Genomic DNA, 21,851 nt, shown 5'->3' with positions numbered 1-21,851 from the left:
CCCGACATTGCTCTTTAGTTTTACATACTACAGGCTGCAAAGGGCAGTCAAGGAACACCTCCCAGATTACCCGAATGAGCCTACAACACTGGCACCCTTGCAGCTAGTACTAACCACGCCCACAGCTTCCCACTTAGTATCGAAATTGTATGCCAGCATTCAGCGAGAAATAGGGCTGCACACGGAACGAGCAAGAGATAAATGGAGCACTGCACTAGGCGCACAGCTCACTGACGACGAGTGGTTGACAGCCTGCCTGATTACAGGGATGCTAACGCCAAGTGGGAACCTGCGAATTATACACTACAAGTACCTGCACCAAATGTACTATACCCCAGTGAGATTGCATAACTATGGGTTGAGAGATGACTCTAAATGTGTGAGATGTCGCCAGGACAACGCAGACTTTATGCATTTGGCATGGAATTGTGACAGGGTAGCTAGGTTCTGGGAAGAGGTCATGAGGGCCCTAAATGAAATGCTCGGGGTGTCAATGCAATGTGAGGCAAAGATATGTCTGTTGGGAGTTATACCACAACTGAGGGCGCAAAGGCGCAGATTCTGTGGGGTAGCATTGCTGATGGCCAAGAGACGGGTGGCGATGCACTGGAACAGTAAATTAGGGCCGAAATTTAAACGCTGGTTAGAAGATTTAACGTACTGCCGAGATATGTTGGTTGTCTATGAGGAAGAACTGCCAGTGGGATCGAGGCCAAAGGATTACTGGATGTACTTACGCAATTATTTGTTGGAACATGAATCGGTGGAGAATGGGGATACCTCATAGAGTCGGATGGGTCGATCGAGATAAGATGTGGTGTAGAATTATCGGCAGGTGACGGGGGGAAGGATGCTGTGACACAGTGATGGTAGCTACTCAGGTTAAAGGGGTTGTTTGTTATTTCTAGAGTTCGAGGTTTTACCTCCAGAAAAAAAAAACCAAAAAAGTAAGACGACTGACATGTTTTGGATATGCATATGAACTGCACTACAATGTCACATGGACTTCGACACAACGCCGCCGGTCCATTGGATGTCGGCTGATGGGCTGTGTAACTTGCACACTTTCTTCATGTGATATGTTTGAAAAGCCGGCCTGATGAGGTTGTAGGCGACTCCATGTAAGATTTCATTCTGATAAAGTGCAATAAACTTCTTACACCAAAAAAAAACAAAACAAAAAAAAAAAAAACTATCCTTGACTGGCTTTTGATTGCCTGTATTGTTCCAGAGACATCCCTATAGCATAGTCTATGGGCTACCATACGGCTTGAGCAATTGCCACTAATAAAGAATTGATGCCAGAGGTGTAGGAGGGCATATTCAGCTCTTTCTAAGTCCTAGCAATGCAGAATCAGGTATTTTTTCCCAGTCCCTCCGCACACGGGGACACCTGTGCGTTCATGTATTGATACATATTAGGGTGTGCAGATCAATAATCAGAGAGGACATTGTCTATGCCAAAAGGTGCATCATGGACCCTAGTCCAGTGCATGCAATAGAGTTAATTCTAGCTTCTAATCACCTTGTGCATGATCTAATTACCCTGGAAGCTAGATCTTACCCCCATACAACAACAAAGATTAGATTGAGACTGACAGTTCCCCTTAAATAATAACGTGAGTCAAGTTCTTGCGGTCACTCCATCTTCAACACTCTCGCAAATTGATTGACTCACCCCAAAACTCCCCTGGGATGACAAGAATATCACTAGTAAAGATCACATGACCCCTGTTGATCCTCTTTATTTTCATCATGTGGTGTGCTCGACCGAGCAAGAATGTATGTGTAGCATTCTAGTAGAGTCTCAAGATCCCAATTCCCTATTGGCATTGATGGCTAGCATTCACGATAGTGGAGAAGTTATAGGGACCGGCAGCCAAGATGTGCCTATACTGATAGCTCCACCTCCCCTCCAGGCCCTCTTGCTAGACGACAATGTGGAATTGATGAATATTTAGTCATGGAACTTGGCAAGTATAAGTAGGAAGTGTAATTGCCCGTATTGGCTGGATTTGGTCTCCCATCAAGAAATATGCTTGTTCCAGGAAACCTGGTGTGAGACGCCTATATATATATATATACCTGGGTTTAAGACCTTTTTTAGGCCAGCAGTACCGGCCAAACAGGGATGGGCTTCATGGGGGTTGCTTACTTTAGTAAAACCTACACTGAATTGTGAAACAAAAGAGTTGGTCACTAACTGCCCAGATATCTTGGGGATTAGGCTTACAAATGGAAAAGGTCAAACTGTTGACCGCTATAATGTTTATGCTAGGAGTACTAGAGGTGGTAGCTTGATGACTCTTAACGTCTTGGATAATTTATTGGGAGACAGGAATGTAAACCATCCACTAATAATCGGTGCCGATTTTAATATTACATTTGAACCACTTGACTGGTCTGGGTCCATTGATGTGACTGAGGAGAATAAAGCCTGGAAGGTACCCTCTTTGGAATTACCTCCAATAAAAAAGTGGTCACAAGCTGCCCTCCAATTGAATGCAATAACCCTAGAATATAGGTTAAGAGCCACCAATGGGCGACCTAACTCAAACAGGTGCGTGGTATGACCTTTATTGAAACAAAAGTGGGTGGGCAGTGGCAGTGTCCACAATCCATTGTGCTTGGCGCTGCGCTGAGCGTTTTAACAGCGTGTGCGCGCTTTTTAAACTGTTGTGAGAACAATAATTTTATCTTGTGCTTAAAACAGGCTTACCTGCCTTAGTGGACGCCGGGGCTGTTCTCTCCTCTCCTTCCCGCCCTGGTCCGACGCGGTGACTAGCACCGTTGCGCGGAGGGCGTGGAAGGTCGAGACTGCCACTTCCGGTTTGCGGGGGAGACCGGTTAGCGGTCTAGTTTTCTTGAGGTCACTCGCGCTGGGGCATAAAAGGCACCGGAGGAGCCGGCTCGCGTGGTGGTGAGTGGGCAGTGGCAGTGTCCACAATCCATTGTGCTTGGCGCTGCGCTGAGCGTTTTAACAGCGTGTGCGCGCTTTTTAAACTGTTGTGAGAACAATAATTTTATCTTGTGCTTAAAACAGGCTTACCTGCCTTAGTGGACGCCGGGGCTGTTCTCTCCTCTCCTTCCCGCCCTGGTCCGACGCGGTGACTAGCACTGTTGCGCGGAGGGCGTGGAAGGTCGAGACTGCCACTTCCGGTTTGCGGGGGAGACCGGTTAGCGGTCTAGTTTTCTTGAGGTCACTCGCGCTGGGGCATAAAAGGCGGATGTTAACAAGGGAGCGCAGCGGACGAGCGCAGCGGGCGCGACGAAGGCGCGCCGAAGTGTCGCCAAAGTCGAGCCCGTCTGCGCCCGTCCGCGGCCGATTGCGGGCTAGGGCGACAACCCCTGGTCAAAAGATCTGCTGGACTAGGGAACAACTCCTTAGTTTTCGCCCCCGCACTGCTACCTCATGTATGCACGGTATGTTGAGTAGCGACAGGACTTGTCCTCACTGTGGCTTTCGTATGACCACTCTGTTTCAGGAGTCCACGGAGCAGGCACTGGCCTGCGGTCTCCTGAACGTCAGGTCGCTTCGTAAACACAGGCTCGATGTGCTCGAGCTGATTACTGACAAAAAACTCGACATACTGTTTTTAACGGAAACGTGGCTTGATCAGTTCTCTGACTCTGACATCATTGAAGCCACACCAGAGAATTACTCCTGGGTTAGGCAGGATAGGCCAGAGGGGGTGGGAGGGGGGATTGCGATCATTTTTAGGGACACTTTGGCCTGCGGCTTGGAACGCACGCTGATCGTGGAGAGTGAGGCGGGTCTCTTCTCGATTAAAATTAATGGGGCTAAGACGCTAAATGGATGTCTGGTATATCGACCCCCAGGGGCCTGTACTAAGTTTAGGGAGAGCTTGCTAGAAAGCCTCATGGAGGAGACCCTGCGCAGGGACAAATTTCTCCTATTAGGTGATCTTAACCTGCACCTCAACTGCCCGGAGGCCACAGGGGTTGAGGATTTTGGTCGGGACATGCTTGCCCTGCAACTGGATCTGAAACTTGAGGCCCCTACGCATCGACTGGGTCACCTCCTGGACCCGGTCTATGCCAATTGGGAAGGTGTGGAGGGGTCAGGTGTTGAACCTTTTCCCTGGACCGACCACTTCCTGGTTACATTCTCAATACAGAGCAGAAATGCCCACAAAACTAGCCAGGTACCCTCTAACTTTCTTAGAAGGAAGTGGGCTAAATTTTCGGTGGAAGATTTTAACCAAGCTTTAATTAGGGATGGTTTGCCGGGGGGTGAGGACATAGAATCCGCTGCCCGCAACCTGAATCAGCGTATTTTGGCTGCGCTTGACCAGACAGCCCCACTCTGCCGCTCGACTACAAGTGCTCGGAAAGATCGCTCAGCACCTTGGTTCAGTGCTGAGCTGAGACTGACAAAGGCAGACTGTAGGCGGGCAGAAAAAGTCTGGAGGGTGTCCTACGACAGCAAGGCCAGGGAAGTATTCCTGGAAAAAAGGCGTATTCACCATAGGCTGATAAAAAAGTCTAAGGCAGCCTACTTTGCTGAACAAATTCAGGGGGCAGAGAACTCCGCTAAGGAACTCTTTGGCATTTACAAATCCCTGACGTTGGTAAATGCACCCACAGAGCCGGAGAGCTGCTCTACGGAGTCTTGTGACCGGATTGCAGACTACTTCTCCGCCAAAGTAGAGAAGATCTACTCGACCTTCCCTACTCGGCCCACAGGACTGGACCTAGAGGAAGCAGTGGGGGACACAGAGACGGCAGGGCATATATCACACTATTGCACCCCTCCTCCGGAGGAACTATTAGCGGTGTGCCGCTCTGTTAAATCAGGGTCCCCGTGGGACCCGGTGTCGCCAAAACGCCTGGCAGACAGTCTGGAAGTCCTGGAGCCTTATATAAGGCACGTCCTCGATGTATCTTTCGGATCGGGGAAGCTGCCGGTCGGATGGAAACAGGCGGTGGTGCTCCCCCTCAGGAAGAAATCCTACCTTGGCTTCGAGGTATTAGAAAATCTGAGGCCCATCTCCCTCCTGCCTTTTCTGTCAAAAGTGGCGGAAAAGGTGGTTAATACCCAAATTATGAAGCATGTGGAGGAAAGGGGACTGCTCCATGCGACGCAGTTTGGCTTCAGGCCACGACATTCCACCGAGTCCGCCCTCCTCATGGCGACGGAACATCTGAGAGAGGGCGTGGATGCAGGCCAAACTATGGCGCTGATCTTGCTGGACCTCAGCGCGGCGTTCGACACTGTAGCACACAACATCCTGCTACAGTGTCTGAACAGAGGTGGCATCTCTGGCACCGCGCTGAGATGGATCCAAGACTTCCTCAATGAGAGAAGTTTTCAAGTCAGGCAGGGAGACTGCTACTCAAGGGGGGTGCATTTGGGCCAAGGCGTGCCGCAGGGCTCGTCATTGAGCCCAACCCTCTTTAATATGTATGTCGCGCCTGTTGCATCGATCGTGGAGAGCCATGGCCTCCAACTGGTGTCCTACGCCGACGACACGCAGCTGGTGATCTCCCTGTCGCAGGCGCCCTGTCTTGCTGCCGATGGCTTCCGTTCGTGCATGAAAGATCTTGCCGAATGGATGGCCAACAATTGTTTGAAGCTGAACGGTAGCAAGACAGAGGTGTTGGTGGTAGGGAGAGCCCAGTCCGCCTGGTCGCCGGCATGGTGGCCCTCCTGCCTTGGACCCTCCCCTACCCCGTGCCTAGAGGCGCGCAACTTGGGGGTGTGGTTTGACGCTGGGCTCACATTCGGCCCCCAGATCAATCGGGTGGTGGGAGTCTGCTTCGGGATTCTGAAGAAGTTGAGAAAGGTCCTGGACTTACTCCCGCTTGAAGCACGTCAAACCCTGGTTCATGCCCTGGTCACGGCGAGGGCGGACTATGGGAACCTGCTGTACCTGGGGGCTCCAGAAAAAAGTATGGCCCGGCTGCAAGTGTTGCAGAATGCGGCAGCGCGTCTGATTCTCAGACTGCCTAAAAGGGCGCCTTCTAAGGCGGCCCTCCAGCAGCTTCACTGGCTCCCGGTGAGGAGGAGAGTGGAATATAAAGCCCTCTGCACCTGTCATCATATTCTGAATGGCAGAGCACCTGCCCCTCTGACGAATTTGATCAAAGCGTACATACCAACACGCGCGCTCAGATCAACAGGGGGTGGCCTACTGAGGACTCCCAGAATTAAGAAAGCCTGCATGGGAGGCAGGTCTTTTAGACACCTGGCGGCAACCAACTGGAACAAATTGCCAACGAACCTGCGTCTGGAACCAGATGAGGCTAGATTCCGGGCGAAACTAAAAACTTATCTTTACAGTAAATAATGGCCCGTGTAGTTTTGGTGTTCACTGTCATCTGCCTACTTCCACTTTCAGCGCGTGGACACGCCGGTGTGCGTAATCGCAGCGCTTAACAAATGTCCCAATAATAATAATAATAATAATAAGTCGGATTGATTATATTTCAGTGGACTTGACCCTGTGGCCTTTAGTACGGGATATGTATATAGCCCCTGCTTGTGAAAGCGATCACAACTCTTTGCATTTATCTATTAGTCATCTATGGGGAGCCTTGGGAAGGACCACCATGAACCACTAGGTACAAGGGAGTTACTTGTCACAAATGATATGCGCTGGCTTAAATGGACCACGGTATTGGTAGACAAAGGTAAAACTAAATGGATTAAAGAAGTTCTAGTTGAGCATTTAGTAGTTCTAGAAACAGTGAGCAAGGATGCAGTCTCACAAAATATACCTGTAGTATTCTCCATAGGGTATTTTTGTATCAATTGGCCTGTTTTTTTGACATTCCAAACAATAAGAATAGATCCTCGCAGGGAAGCCCCCGGAAACTAACCCATGGTTTAGTAAAGAATGTAGGGCAGCGAGAGCGAGATTGACAGTAGCTATCAAAAATAGGGATCCTATTAGTATCAGCAATACCAGAAGGGATTATAAACAGGTACAGGGTAAAGCTAAAAAGCAATGGGATGAAAGGAGATAGGAAGATCTAGGGGAGGTCCTTAAACACCCTGATTCTCAACAATTTTGGTCGCTTGTGGCAAAAATCAATTTAGAGCTACACCTCCCCTGGCCAATAATATTCCGGCAATAGAATGGCATAAACACTTTAGTGAGCTATACTCTATTGGTAACATCACCGATAGGTTCCAGATGCCCCAAGACTTTGGTGCTCCAGTACGTACCATTGTATTTACTAGGGAAGAGATCATGAGTTCCCTAGATGCCATTATTCCTGCAAAAGCCCCTGGCCCAGATGGCTTCCCGGGTGATCTCATTCATGCTGATAGGGAAAACCTATTTCATGAATTTGGTCAATGATATTGTCAGAGGAGGAAGCATCCCTGACTCGTAGAAGGGGGCTGAAGTGATCCCAATTTTTTAAAAAGGGGACATGTCCAAGCCCGCCAACTACCGCCCAATAAGTTTGATAGACTGCGCCCAAAAGGTCTTATGGCGATCACTCCTATCTAAAATCCAGACCTGGATGAATGAGAATAACATCTTCTCTTTACTACAGCCAGGCATCTGATGGACGACCAGCACTATCGATCAGGCGTTTCACCTCGTCATGCTGTTTTGGAAAGTGGTTGTGCTGGGCAAAGGCAGTTTATATCTCGCCTTCATAGACCTCAAAACAGCTTTCGAACTAGTCCCCAGGGATTTACTTTGGCAGGTCCTTATGAACATGGGAATGCTGCTGGGAATCTTAGAACTATTGGTTTGGCTACACAATGATAACTTTGCTCGTGTAAGGTGGGGAAATCAGGGGCAACTCACTGACCCGATTAAGATCCGGCAGGGGTACGCCAAGGGTGTGTTTTGGCTCCTACCCTTTTTTCCCTCTATGTTAACCGAATTGCTGACCTGTTATGCTCGATTCCGGCTGATGCTCTCTCCTTGGCGAACCAGAAAATTGCAACATTGCTGTTGCCGACAATACCATTCCCTTTTGGTATCTAAAACTCCCATGGGCCTCCAAAAGTTTTTGGATCAATTTAAGGGTTTTTTGCGATATGAGGGGTTTGGTTATCAACACTGCCAAAACTAAGTTGATGATGTTGAATCCCGCAGAACCTCCAAACTAAATTTGGTCTTGGATAATGTTCCATTGGAGAGGGTTAGCTCCTTTGAGTATTTGGGCACAAAGCTATCAGAAAGTATGCCATGGAATAATCATTTAGATAAGGCGACCCAGCTAACGGGGGCCTTGCAGTCGTAGATTTGCCTATCTCCCTCAGAGCATCCCCTTTGTCTCCTTGAAAATGGACCTGGGAGTTAGGTAAATTAATGGCCAAGCAAGACTGTGCCCATTGCTCTTTTGGTACAGACTGGTTACTACCCCTGATTTGGCCCTTTATGCTGCTGTTTTTATTGAAGTTTCTGCCCTAGATAGAAATAAATAAATCGGGTGGATTAAATCTGTGAATATCATCCGAGAAGCAATTGGTCTCCCAAATGAGCTTGTTGGTCCCCAGCCCCTGCATACAAAGGACAAATTAAAATTCCAATATTGGTCATGGGTAGAGCAGATTAATTATTTGAAAATTCGCCATGGTATCCTAACTGATGCTTTTTTAGATGTTAAAACTGTTAAATGTCTTGAGAGCTACTTTGATATTATTAAGGAGGCGGGACAGGAAACTGTAAAGTAGTTTAGATATGGCTGTCTACCTATTACCGCTTTTACCTATTCTTGGCAGAATAATAACAGCCAGCCTAAGGGCTGCCCCTCTTGCCCTAATCCAACAAACCTTTGGCCATGTATTTTTTGCATATCCTGCCTAAGCAGACCAAGAAGGAACTGGTTGGCTCCTGTATGTAGACAGTTGGGGACCCACATTCATTATGAAGCCCTTTGTATCTTAAAATCAGATACGAGATCACTATTTGTTTGTGCAGTCGCAACATTTCTTGGCTAGTTTTGGGCTATTAGGTGGAAGCTACTGCCCACCCCCTCAAGTGTTATGATCCAATTGCAGGGAAATACCTTGGTCTGAGGGTGTTTAATTCCCTAAGATAATTTCAGCAAAATCTGGTTTTAAGTATTTTTAATGTGTTTTTTTTATTCTTATCTGTAATGTATACGGGGTAAAGGGCCCCCAATGAACTATATAGAATTGTTAGGCCTTACAGAATAACTACTGTGACAATTGTCATCGAAACAAATGCACTTGCACTTTAGCTTTTATCCTATATAGTTTTTTAACACTGATTTTAAACAGTGAGTTATGTTCCTTGTTGAACTTTTTCGTGTTTATAAGACTATATCTTGGAAAAAAATGTGACTCTTTAGAAACTGGTGTACAGATTTTTTTCTCATTCTTTGTACTAATTGTATTTTGAGCACTATTAATAAGCAGTTATATGTTTGTATTTTTTGTGGTATTATAAACCAACATAAAGATTGTATGAATGTATTGATTCTAATTCTATGACTGCATCCTCTATCTGTGTATGCTGCTCTGTACAGAACATATTTTCACCCGCTGAGCGTAATATTAATTTGCCACATATTACTAATTTTAATGCTTCCCATACAGAAGCGGTGCAGGCCTCTTCGTGATCATTAATAATGAGATAATTAGTTATCGCCATGTGAATTTCATTTACTGTCTGAACTGACTGAAGCATGGCGTCCCAAAATCGCCAGCGGGAGGGGTCAAGTTGAGAGGGGCTAAGATTCAGCAATAGTGTGATCGGGCGTGATCAGAAAGAGAGCGAGGCTCAATCGTCAGATCGCCCACACATCCCTTTAGGATCCCTGTAATTAAAAAGAGATGTTTGCGGGCATAGGATTTATGGGTGGCTGAGAAAAATGTATAATCCTTAGTGGTGGGATGTGTTTGTCTCCATATGTCATTAAGTGAGCTGTTTGCAAGCCATTGAAGCCCGGGGGTGTTAGAGCCCCTGTTTGTGTAGTGCATTTATTAGAACGATCTAAATCAGTATCCATTACCTGATTAAAATCGCCACCTACCACTAATGCGTGGTCAGGAGTGGTGAGAACCTGCTTAAGAGCATTGATAAGGAAGCTTTGTTGGTGCTCATTTGGTGCATATAAAGAGGCCACAGTGAACTGCATGCGTCCCCATTGAAGCCTAACTACCAGCACTCTGCCTCTAATTTCAGCCTTTGTGGTAGTGACCTTGCCATGGATCTTCTGATTAAGGAGTATAGCTACCCCGTTCCTTTTAGTTGTATCTGATGACCAGTATTGTCTTGGAAACCGAGGAGATCGCATGCGGTGAGTGTCGCTGGCTAACAAGTGAGTCTCCTGCAGCAAACAGATGTCCCCCCTGAGCGTTCTAAGAAAGACAAAATCGGTTTTATGCTTTAACGGGCTAAAGATGCCTCGCATATTATAGCTTAGTATAGAAATAGATTGGATAATATATCTCCAGTGGACCCCACTGTAGCTAACTTAGAACGCCTATGTCTTTCCAAGGAGGTGGGGAAATTATGCATTAACATATAATTCCTATTGCGCTTGCTACCTACATAATGTAACAGCTGGTGCGGAAGAGAAAGAAGTAAAGGAATACAGAAAGAACCCCACAACAAAAAAATGGATACTGCAAGGAGAACAACAGGTGACCAAAGTTCGTCAACTCCAATGGATCGGGTGGAAAGTGTCCACACATGGGCTGTCTGTGCCTACCAAAGGTCTTTTGTGACCAGGTATGGCTGACCCAAGGGCGGGCCGATGAACGGGATCTCCAATGTCTTCAATCCTCGTGTCCCTCTGCTGCCGCCGCTAGGACCGCTCCTCTCCCTCATGCACCTCTGGGATGGGGCTGCCGCTAACTCAGGATGCTTCCAAGAGGGCAGATTCTGAAGAGGAGGCCTGCAACACTGCCTGTCTCTCTTTATTTATAGTGGCTGGGTTGGGCTTAATCCTGTGGTGAATGGTCTTCTCCTGCTGCCATGCTGAACGTTGTAGTTTGTGGGAGGCAAGTGGCCCTACATTGCCTTCAGGCATGTGGATATGTAATAGGGTGCAGGCCTCTTTGAGGGATCTGATTTGGCAGAGGGCCCCCTCATATCTGAAGATAATGCAAAAAGGGTGTCCTCATGCATAAGGAATGTTGGCTTTCCTTAGGTGTCCTGTGACATGGGAAAAGTCTTTACATTTTTGCAAAGCTATCTGGGAGAGATCCTGGAAGAACATCAGGGAGTGACCTTTACACTGAACTGATTGCATATCCCTAGCTTTCCTAAGAATGTCCTCCTATATTTTAAAGTCATGTACACACACCAGTATATCTGCCGGGGGTCACTTCCCTGTTAGTTCATGCACTGCCCTGTGGACTTGATCTATTTAGAAGGTAGAGCTGTCAGAGAGGCCCAGGACATGGCGGAAAAGGTCTATGGCATATTCACCCAGGTCGGGTTCCTCGGCTTTTGATGGCACTACTCTAATCTGTATATTGTTCCTCTTGGACTCTTCTCCAAGTCTTCATTATGGGCCTGAAGATCCAGATGCTGCTCCTTAAGCTGGACTACTTCTTGTTGTAGCCATGTAAGTTCTTCTTCCCTACTGGATTCCCTGTCTTCCAGCTCGGCCACTGATAATTGAATTTAATCAGGGTAGGAAGGAAGATAAGATGAAGAATAACATGCATAGGGTCTAGATTGAGTCCAGAGACCCCTAATCAAAAAAGTAAAAAGGGAGGTGAAAGAAAAATGACTTGAAAGAACATAAAGTATCAGCTCAATGGCTTGCCTTGAATGCCCATCTCTAAGAGATCTAGGAGGAGAGCTGGATGTGTGCCACATTGAATGCCACAGATAGGTCCAACAGAATATGTATGATTACTACGTTTCCATCTGCTAGAATACCTAGATCAACCAATTCAATTCAATTCAAAGATAGCATTATTCGGTTTAAAATATCAATCATAAAAGCACAGTTTAGCACACGTTTAAAAGATAGCAACATGTATTCATGAATATACATAAACAGCAAACAAGTTTAAAAAAAAGTACAAGCATGATTGAGAACCAGGACTCATATTCCACATTGTTTTCTTTGAGTTAATAACACTTTTTAAAAAGTGACAATAAGAGGCATAAAACTTTCATTTTCCAGAACTTGTAAGGCCAAAAGCGCTGTACAACATTGTCTTATTCCCAGAGTTTTTAGAATTGCCAATAAAAATATTTTTTGGGGGATGGAATAAAACTTACAAAAAAAGGATATGTAACATAGATTGCTGTGATACATCATCACACGGACAAGCATCCAGAGTCTTGGACCAGTCATTTATAGCTGGGAAACTAGTAAATCTGTAAAAAGACCCCAAGCGAAATCGACTCAACAACATTCTGTCAAAACTCCAGGGTACACAAACTAGATAAGGCTGAATATTGTGACAAGATAACATCAGCTGATTGTCCAAAACTGTAGGTTTAACAATTTGTTGGAACAATCTAATTGATTGTAAGTTAGCTAGACAATCTGCTTTTAATGTCTTTCTTGAAATTAAAGCAATAATATCAGGCCTGTCAAAGTATTCTGTGTATCCTATGTCACTCAGGAAATGTCTAATATATTTTAGCCAGGGAACGGACGAAGCTCTGTGGAGCTTTAAGCAATTTCACGGTTACAACTAGTGTGTATGGATGCCCATACCTTATGCCATCACTAGATTGGTTCAATTTTAATCAAATCCGAGATGTATGTAATTCCAAGCTAAGAATGACAAATAAAATTGGCAGTACTATTGGGAACAGCCAGTAGATATTGAGTAAAAGCATTCTCAATCGGTTGTAGTGGTTGGGCATCCGTATTTCCCCAAATCCCTGCTCCATACATGGCTGTGGTAAGGCACTTAGCTTTATAAATTTGTAGTAACTCAGGGACTGATTTTCAGCTTAATTCCCTTGCAAATGTGACCAAAGCACTGTTAGCTCTAGAAAACAGCAGTTTCCTGGCCGACAATGCACTATTCCAGGTTCCTCTATAGTCAAAATGGATTCCTAAATAAGAAAATGTATTAGTGCATTCTACTTTGCTATTGTTAATAATAATATCACAGCATATAACGCTATTTTTGTCACATTTCATTATGTGAAGAAGGGCTGAACCCAGAAACATGTGTCTAGAGATATACAACAATGTCTGCACCAACCTTGGTGAAAAACTACAGCTAAACTTCAAGTAAGCACTAATTTTGTACTGCATTTACCAGGATGCAAAGAGGCGAACTGTGCTGGGATGTGAGGCAGTGTGGTCCCAACCCCCTTCCTAGATAGAATTGCTTGGGTTAAAAGTGGATTGCAAAATGTCAGTACTACACAGTCACCCTCAAGTGGTTTACGGTCATGACCAACTCAGGGAACCTGTCTAGCCATCTTACATTTTGCAAATAGAGCTTCAGTTAAGCCAGTTTTATACCGAGCCAAAATTAAGATTTATTTTGAAGGGCCTCCCATGTTTCGATCATTGGTGTTGTAAGGGCTGGGACATTGGCCAACACTATTGTGTAGGGAGAAACTGCAAGGGTTAAATCAAGCGTGGTTTTGTTTTTACTCGATTTTCTTGGAAGTGCAGGAACCGGCTGCTCACGGGCCCTGTTATCATGCGCAGCAAGAACCCTCAAATAAGGATCGACCACGTGAGTTGCGGATGCACTATTATAAGAATGTGGTGTCGGACGTTTAGCCTGAGGGACTAAATTTATAAGAGGATTGGGAACCGTCCTTTTCTTGTGAGTTGTCACATGACAGTGGAATAGTGGACTGAGGTGGCAAGACCTCGGTACAACAAGTCTCAGTGTTTGGTTTTTGCAGGGTGATTTAGTCTAATGTTTTTTTTTTATTTCCTCTATGGCACCCACTCTATCCATTAACTTAATTAGTGAGTTGGTTACGTTTTTATGTAGATCATCTATTTTTTTTACAATCTTGCTAAATTCGACTGTCTGACCTGAAATTAAGGCATCAGTAGAAGATGAATGTTTCTTACTTTCGTCAGCTCAATCAGTTTAGCTGTGGGAGATGATTTAGCCTCACTGTACGGATAAAACTGGCTTGGGGATGTGCAAGAAGGTTTTTAGATTTGGTGAGCTGATCACTATTTAAATTAGTCCTATCATGAAATATCCCTTTGTGAATTGTCCATAGTTCTCAGATCTCTTGCAATCAAGTCCAGCCTTCTGTAGTAAATACAATTATATATAGAATATTTTGAGAAAATATTGTGGGAAAATCCAGTTTTTAAGGGAGTGTTAGGAGTGCTTTGGGTGCAGGGCATGAATTCCGTAAAAATGGCATATGAAATTGGCCAGCCGGGGAAGCTATACTTTGGGACAGAGGACTAAGATTATGGGGTTCAAATTTGGACACTAGGTAAACATCACTCAGGATAGGCTGTAAACAGGGTTCATTAAAGAGGCTAGTAAAATGTTGCTGGTTTTGTAACAACCAATTTAACTGTAAGGTAGTTGTTCGGATCCCAGACTTTTTTATATGGTCAGTCAAGGAGCCACAAAAGCACAGAAATGGGACAGCCTATGTAAAACATGATACTAGGTTTGGGAATCCTGTGGTGATCATGATTCTTAAGAGTTGCTTTGAAGAACATTGTGTTGACCTGGGATGGATGGAATAGGAGGTGCTTTTTGTTTTTATTTTCCCCTACGTGTAGTGAGATATAAACTCATGATAATATAACCAATGATATTTTTTAGTCTAATTTGTCCTAAATAATGTTGGACTAGCAAATGGTAGTTTCTTTTTTTATTGTATTTGAGTCACAGAAAAATACAAATGGTCAGCTTCTGATGGAGAGCAGTGATTGAGCCAGAAATACCTTGAGGAACATATAATTGTGAGGGGAATACCTTGTTGAGTGCCACTAAAAATGTACAATGATGTTGGCGGAAATTCAAACAGTATCAAAATATGGTGAATAGAGATTTGTTTTAATGGCTATATGCAACAATAAATATAATGAAAGACATCTAAATATGAGAAAAGAAAGTGACTTGTTTATTATCTATCAAATACAAGATAAATATTGATAAAAGTAGAATAGCTATCATTATATACCATCAACACGCGCACAAGGAAACACGACATGGGGTGTGCAAGAAGTGAACAAAGATTAGGGTTCAGTGACCAGTAGAACTTAACCTAGAGTGCAATCAAAGAGATTAATGAAAGATGAATGGGAACAAAACCAGAGATGCCCACAAACAAGATGTTATGTTGTGAAGATAAGGTTATAAATTTCAGCTGTGCATTTGGAGATAAAACCGGCGGTGATATGGATTGCAGTCATCATACGGTGCAAACAGCAGGAGACAAGATGTTAGAATACAAATACCAGCTGGACACCATATGGACAGAAGGATCAGTGACCCACATTAAAAGGAGACAAAATAAGAGCAAAAGGAGCCCAAGTGTCCTACCATGAATCGCAGTGTCTGGGAAACAAAATTAAATTTAAACGAAAAGGAACAACAACACAAGGAATCTACATCGGATCAACTTAACAATGTACATACACATCCATGTTAAAACAATAGCAGAAAATAAAAGAGTAGTGTCAATGGCCAAGAGACAACATATACAGGAACAAAAATAGCCCAAGAGAAAAGAAGGATGCCAACAAAGCAGGTCAAGCTGGTACTGTGTGTGGAATTAGCCAAGTGTTATTATTACCTGGAAGTTAATATTAGGTGTCATAGTTACCCAACACATTGGTACTTATTATATCCCCCGTTGACAATGAAAGGCTGAGTCTCCCTTGCAAGCATATAATTCTACGACCTGCAGTTTAATAACAGACGTAAAAAGGTTAAGTTGCATATTGATCCCATGGCCGTTTAGAATACACACCGATCTCTACAAAATGGATTATAATGTCCCCTCTCATGGCACAAAATAAGGCTATGTTACGTATGTTTTAAATGTCTTAACATTTACCAGTCAGTTAGAGTTCATTACTAATCACTATATATCTATTAACTTTGAAAAAATGGTCATGTTGCTTTACTAATGTATAAAAAATATATTTTACAATTTCGCAAGCAATCCGGAAGTTTTATCACTTGTCAATAAACGTAACTGCGATTTCTGTAGTAAAATGCAGACCAATTAGTGTTGCAGCTTGTGGCGAACTCAGATGCAATTGATGAGTTTTTAAAATATTTTTTTACCATTCTGCCAGATACTTCTTGAAAAATCCCATAATGTCATTAAAAGTTGTGGTTGGAAACCATACCTAAACTCCGGCTGGATGTTTGAGGAGCTTACTCTCAGTAGGACATTGTCCACAATGATGGGTGGTGGGGGACTCCTGGACAGAAAGACGAATATGGTGGGAGGTTCCTGGATTATACAATGTTTGTATGCCTACACTCTGGGCTGTGCTCCATCTGCCTGTGCTCTGCTTCCGCAGTGCGTGCCCCAGGAGTCTGGGTTGGTGCCATCAATCCGTTGAATTCCCCAAAATGCTCTGCTATGTTTCAGCTCACTCTACTGTGTTCCTACAGCCTTTCCTGTATCTACATGGTCCCTGCAGCCTTTAGGCTTTTGCTGTGTGTGCAGTGCTCCTACAGTCTATGTAATGGAAACACTCCTTAGTTTAACTGATACAACTGCTGGGCCACTTAATGCAGAAGGCCTTATTTATGAGCCCTTGGGTCACATTTATGCCGCAAATGTGTCACTTTTTGTGACGCTGCAGCAGCGTAAATAATGCACCATGTTGCGCCATATTTACAAAGTGCCGCATCTAGGCCGATGGTCACTTCGTAAACCCCTGGTTACATTATACCTACGTCAGGTATAATGTATGGAGGGTGGGCGTTCCCCCACTTCAAAGCCTCGTAGAAGTGGCGCATTGAAATCTATAAGATTTCAGTGCGCCACTTCTAAGAAGCCATTGAGTCAAAACCTTATGCCTGCCATGACGCAGGCAAGCCCCATGTGAAAAGACACATTGCTGGAGTTGCGTCTGTTTTCAGACACACTCCAACAATGACCCACTTTTGTGCCTACAGATACGTTAGTAATACTGACATATCTGTAAATCCTTGCGACATGATGCACCATACTGTAAGGACAGCCCATCCTTGGTGTCGCAAGGAGAGCGCACTGAGAAGTGTTGCATCGCTGCTTTGTCGCAGCGATGCAACACTTCCCAGAGTGGTGTGGCTCACTGGTTAGAGGCGGCAGACCTGGAAGCAGAGGTCGACCCAGGACCAGGGTTCGATTCCCGACGCGGCGGGGTCTTCGGTCATGGTCAGCGGACTCGAAAATTCTCACCTCGGTGCCTACTCCAACCATGGGTCCCATTCAGCAACTCTGGGCAATAGCTTGCTTAATCTCTACTAACGGCCCCATCAGCGCCGGGGATGCTTGTCTTCACCTTGGAGATGCCCAGGAGGGACCATCGCACAGGGAAAGCCAGGATGGGTTCCGCAGTGGTATACAGCGCCGGGACACCCCTTTGCTGGGGCAGCTGTGCGCTTTACAAGTATACAACATTTAACATTTTAACATTTAAATGAGGCCTGGAGTTTTATAAAGAGACTGATTAACAATGAATGGGTGGAGCCAGACCTCACTCTACTAACCATTTTTTCTCTTTTCGTGGTATGGCATGGGATTTGGTTTACAGCTAAAACTGTCTCTAGCAAGGCCTAAAAACATCAGAAACATAAAAAAGGTTTTCAAATAATCGTTTAAATGAAGATATGGTTCGAAAGGCAATATACAAAGGCCACTTCTGCCACACCTTACTTGACAACACAGGAGAGAAAAGTAGGAGGAAACACATGGAGGAGACGGGACAAATGAAACAAAGAAGAAAAACAAAGAGCCCGAGGGTGGGTATCTGAAGAACTGAAAGAACAGTAGTCGGTGGCTAGGGAATGATGGAGCACATCTAAACACATGACAAAGAAAAATGAACCATAAAGCAAATGTAAGACAATGAAAGGCAGATAAGTTGTAATAGATACATGTGTTAGTCACACAGATGTGAAAATATAAGATGAACAGTTGAATTTTACTCAGTCTGAAGTAAAGTTTTTTTAAATATATTAGCGCGATTTAGAAAGAGTAGCAGTAACTAAGGTACGAAAGTACAAGTGTGTTAAACACAAGTTTCATAGAGGGAAAAGTAAAAATGAGGTCTGATTTTAAAGATATTGTACAGAAGGAGACACCAGACTTTAGAGAATGAGGGAATCTGGTCCCCAAAATTAAGAGAGGAGTTGAATTGACACACTCGTTTCAGAGGTACATACATGGATACATATCATTTACATTTTTGCATATTTAAATATGAACTTTGAGCTTCTTCAATACTGATAGCGATAAAGTGCCAACATGTTGACAACAGAAACATCACTTATGCCAACAATAAGACCATAATAAAATCCTAACCAATACTCACCAATCTTTGCATAGGAGGCTAGAATAATCCAAAGTGTGATTTCGTATGGAATCTGTACGAAATTGTAGTCCACGGTGAAGGCATGGTACCTTTCGTCCCTCCCAGAGTCACCAGGAGCCGGGGGACTTGATGAAGATGCATTTCCGAAGCTAACAGCAGCTGTACACTCCAAGGAGGCAAGCAAAGGCAGCAAACCAAAAACACGTAACTCCATGGCCGTCAGGTTAGTTTACCAGACCCGGGCTCAGCCTCATTTATCCTTTCGCGCTCCGTCCATTCAAACCTCACCCAGCTGCATTCCTCACTTTCAGAACAGACACAACTTGTAGAACTCGCATTTGACCGAAAGTGCAGCCATTACGACCGGCTTTATGGCCTGCGTCAGAAACAAAAAATCAGAAAATCAAAATCAAAGCACACGCCCAGACCCAGCCTTCAACAGCCAATGTCAAACAAACCCATTGACAGCGAGCCTTGTTTCGCACAAGAGTTTGCTTAAGATATGACTCAGATTGCTTTAAAAAAAAAGTCTCACTCATTATCAGAAGATAAATATTGTTACTATGACGCTACCTCCCTCTATCGGCTTCCCCATGTAACGTGGCAACTGCGGTGTGTTTAGAGGGGCCGAAAACATGGACTACAATGAAGAGGTAAAGAAAGAAAAGATGCGAGAGAATTGTCCTTGAGTTTACCCCAAGTGCTAGCAGCGCTTAGGTGGCAACGAGGACACCTAGTGGCCAGCCTTCATGACATTAGGAGAATGTCACTTTTCAAAGCAGACGACCAGGATAACAAACACCAAAACCAGCAGTTCCTACACACGACCCAGAACCTACAAACATGAGAAACATGCAGAAGATTCGAACTTTTCTATAACTACCGATTACGTGCACAAAATAAGCTTGTTGCCATAAATATCTCTCCCACCTATAGCGATACAGCTAGAAAAGCAGAGAAAAAGAAGCAAAAGCACGTTTTGCTTTGTTCCTTGAACGGCTGCTTTAACTATGCTCCATAACTTGACATGCCTTTCCCCTCGGTTGCTGGCGCTGGAAGCAGGCCTTGTGATAAAACTCAACTGTAATAAGATATTATATTTGAGTTCTGATGTTTTTATACAGGGATTACAGAATCTCAAAGTTGGAAAGTGGATTATTAGTGGGGTGAATGTATATCTGCGATTGGCAATAAGACCACTAACACAGTGTAGGGCTCTGAATCTAACGATTCCCATGCTCAAATCTTGGTAGCTTGGCTATGAGCACAGAGACTTAACTTCAAAGACAGGTATGCAAACCATTTAAAAACACAAATATAGTAAATAATTAATACACAACACATAATGCAAATCCAACACCAATTTATGAAAATAGAAACTGTTTACAATTAAAATGACCTAAAAACCAAAAAAATCCAATTTAGGGTACCGTAGATATGATTTTTTTAAAGATGTAGTACTATATAGCACATAGAATCCTATAGCGCCTATTGGGACATCTGGTCGCACTAGACCCCTAGTCAAAGTTTATACCTTTTGACTTAGAAACTTTGCTGGAGCTTTTCTTCCCAGGGTCCCTCAAAGATCTCAGTCAGTCCGGATCCAGTGGGGGTTTGCCGGCTTGTCTTGCGATGAGCTCCCAGTCAAACTTTTGTAAGTCAGACCTCCGGAGCTTCCAGCGGGATGAACCAGGGATTCAACCCGGCTTGCAGTTGAAGCTTGGCTCTCACAGTTGGTTCCAGTCACCTTTTGTACGTTCGGACTTAGAAACGTTTTCTTGGGGGGTCACTTGATGCTCTTCACCAGGCCGGATTCGGTGACGGTTCACCAACTTGGGTTTCAGCCTACTCCCGGTCAAACTCTGGAAGTCAGATCAGCCTGGACTGCAGGCTGGCTCGCAGTTGAGGCTCGATGGTTTAGCTGGCCAGATCGTGTTGGTCCACTGATGCAACTTTTTTTCAAAGTTGCTCCAAACTTCTGGAACTTTTCCTGAAGTTCCCCAAAGGGTCCCAAAGAGTCAAAAACTTACTCCAAGGGTCTGGAAGCTCCAAGATGGTCCTTGAAAGTTTGGATCTTCAGTTTCCACAACCCACTTGGACAAAGCCCTCACAAATCCACTGGTAGTACTCCAGGCTGAGGATTCTTGGTGGTGATGTTCCAGGTGAACTCTTTCAACCTCTAGCTTGCAGTAAATTCACTCTTTAGTCCACTTAAAGAAAGGCAGTCCACAGGGCTGTAGTTCTGGATTGTGCTGCAGGCACAGTCTTCAGACTGCAGGGCCTGGTGGATGCAAATCAAACTTCTCAGTGTGGATCCATTGTCTCTCATAGGTTTCAAGCAGCAGAACTGAGAGTCTCTGCCCCTTCAGATACTTATTCCAAGTTCTCTGGATCAAGCAGGAGGGTACTCCTGCCCAATGAGGTGCAGGGCAAAATCCCAGAGTATGACCACAGCCTCCAAACTGTGCCACCATTTCAGTCCAGAGAGTACAATTTCTCCAATACTCACCATGACTGATTTTCCAGCAGGTCAAGAAGAGCTGGCTAAAGTTTAGCCAGCTCTTGGATCCTGGAGGTGTGTTTAAACACACCTCCAGGATGGCTACTCTCCATTGTCTCACCCCCTTGCATCTGCTTATTCCTCTCCTAAACCTAGCATATTGCTAGGGTTAAAGAGGCAAAGTATAAATGAAACTGGTGTTTTCTACTTGTTTCCACTTTCCATTGGAATATATTGTTAACAACCCCTCCCCCTGCTCTAGCATTCATGTGTAGCAGAACCCTGCCATCCCAGAAGAGCTGGCAAACCCAAGGGACTCTTTATCACCTCATCAAAGGAGGCTGGCTAATCCACTTAACTCTGACCAATCAGGACAGACCATTGGAAGGCTAAATGTTGGCTTACAACCAAGAAAGTCTTATAAGGTCTTGTCTGTACCTTTTAGGAGACATTCAACAAAACCATATTGTTGGATTTATCAATACCATTCTAGGAAGCCTTTGAATGGCCTTTTTATGATTCTCCTTGCGGGAATTATTAGTTAATAACTTCTTGCCATGTTAACCTATGTGGCAGGGGTTTTCCAATCAGAAACATTATTTGTGTTGGAGGGGGCAGGATGGATGCTGACTGACCACAGTGAGAGTCCCAGCTGGTTCACTGTCTCCCGAAGTGTCTAAAGATGTATAGCTAAATGGAGTGTTATTCCACTATATGCTTACCTAGAAAGTTTACTGGTTACACTGTTTGGCTATAGCTGTCTGAGAAGTCCTAGGAGGGCTGGTCTTACCTTCCAGCTGGTAAATCGATACCTGCAGCAAGCCGGGCAGTCCATAATGGCCACAATTGCTGTTGGAGCTGCGGGCAGATTATGACTCCCATACCAACGAAAGCAGCAGCAAAATAAACAGTTAAGGACCTCCAGCCGGAG

At 44.6% G+C, this 21,851-nt stretch overlaps 1 protein-coding gene across 1 annotated transcript in view; it reads right to left on the bottom strand.

The window, feature by feature from the left end:
- Nucleotides 1-18,847, bottom strand: part of SLC9A4 (solute carrier family 9 member A4) — a 669,359-nt gene extending 650,512 nt beyond the window's left edge. The window contains exon 1 of the mRNA XM_086934738.1: nt 18,421-18,847. Coding sequence (XP_086790864.1) covers nt 18,421-18,634 — 214 coding nt within the window. The 5' untranslated portion in view covers nt 18,635-18,847. The remainder of the gene's footprint in view (nt 1-18,420) is intronic.
- Nucleotides 18,848-21,851: the final 3,004 nt, after the last annotated feature.

The sequence above is a fragment of the Lissotriton vulgaris genome, chromosome 8 (assembly GCF_964263255.1).
Source record: "Lissotriton vulgaris chromosome 8, aLisVul1.2, whole genome shotgun sequence".
Taxonomy (NCBI): Eukaryota; Metazoa; Chordata; class Amphibia; order Caudata; family Salamandridae; genus Lissotriton; species Lissotriton vulgaris.
This window is presented reverse-complemented; position numbering and strand designations above follow the sequence as displayed.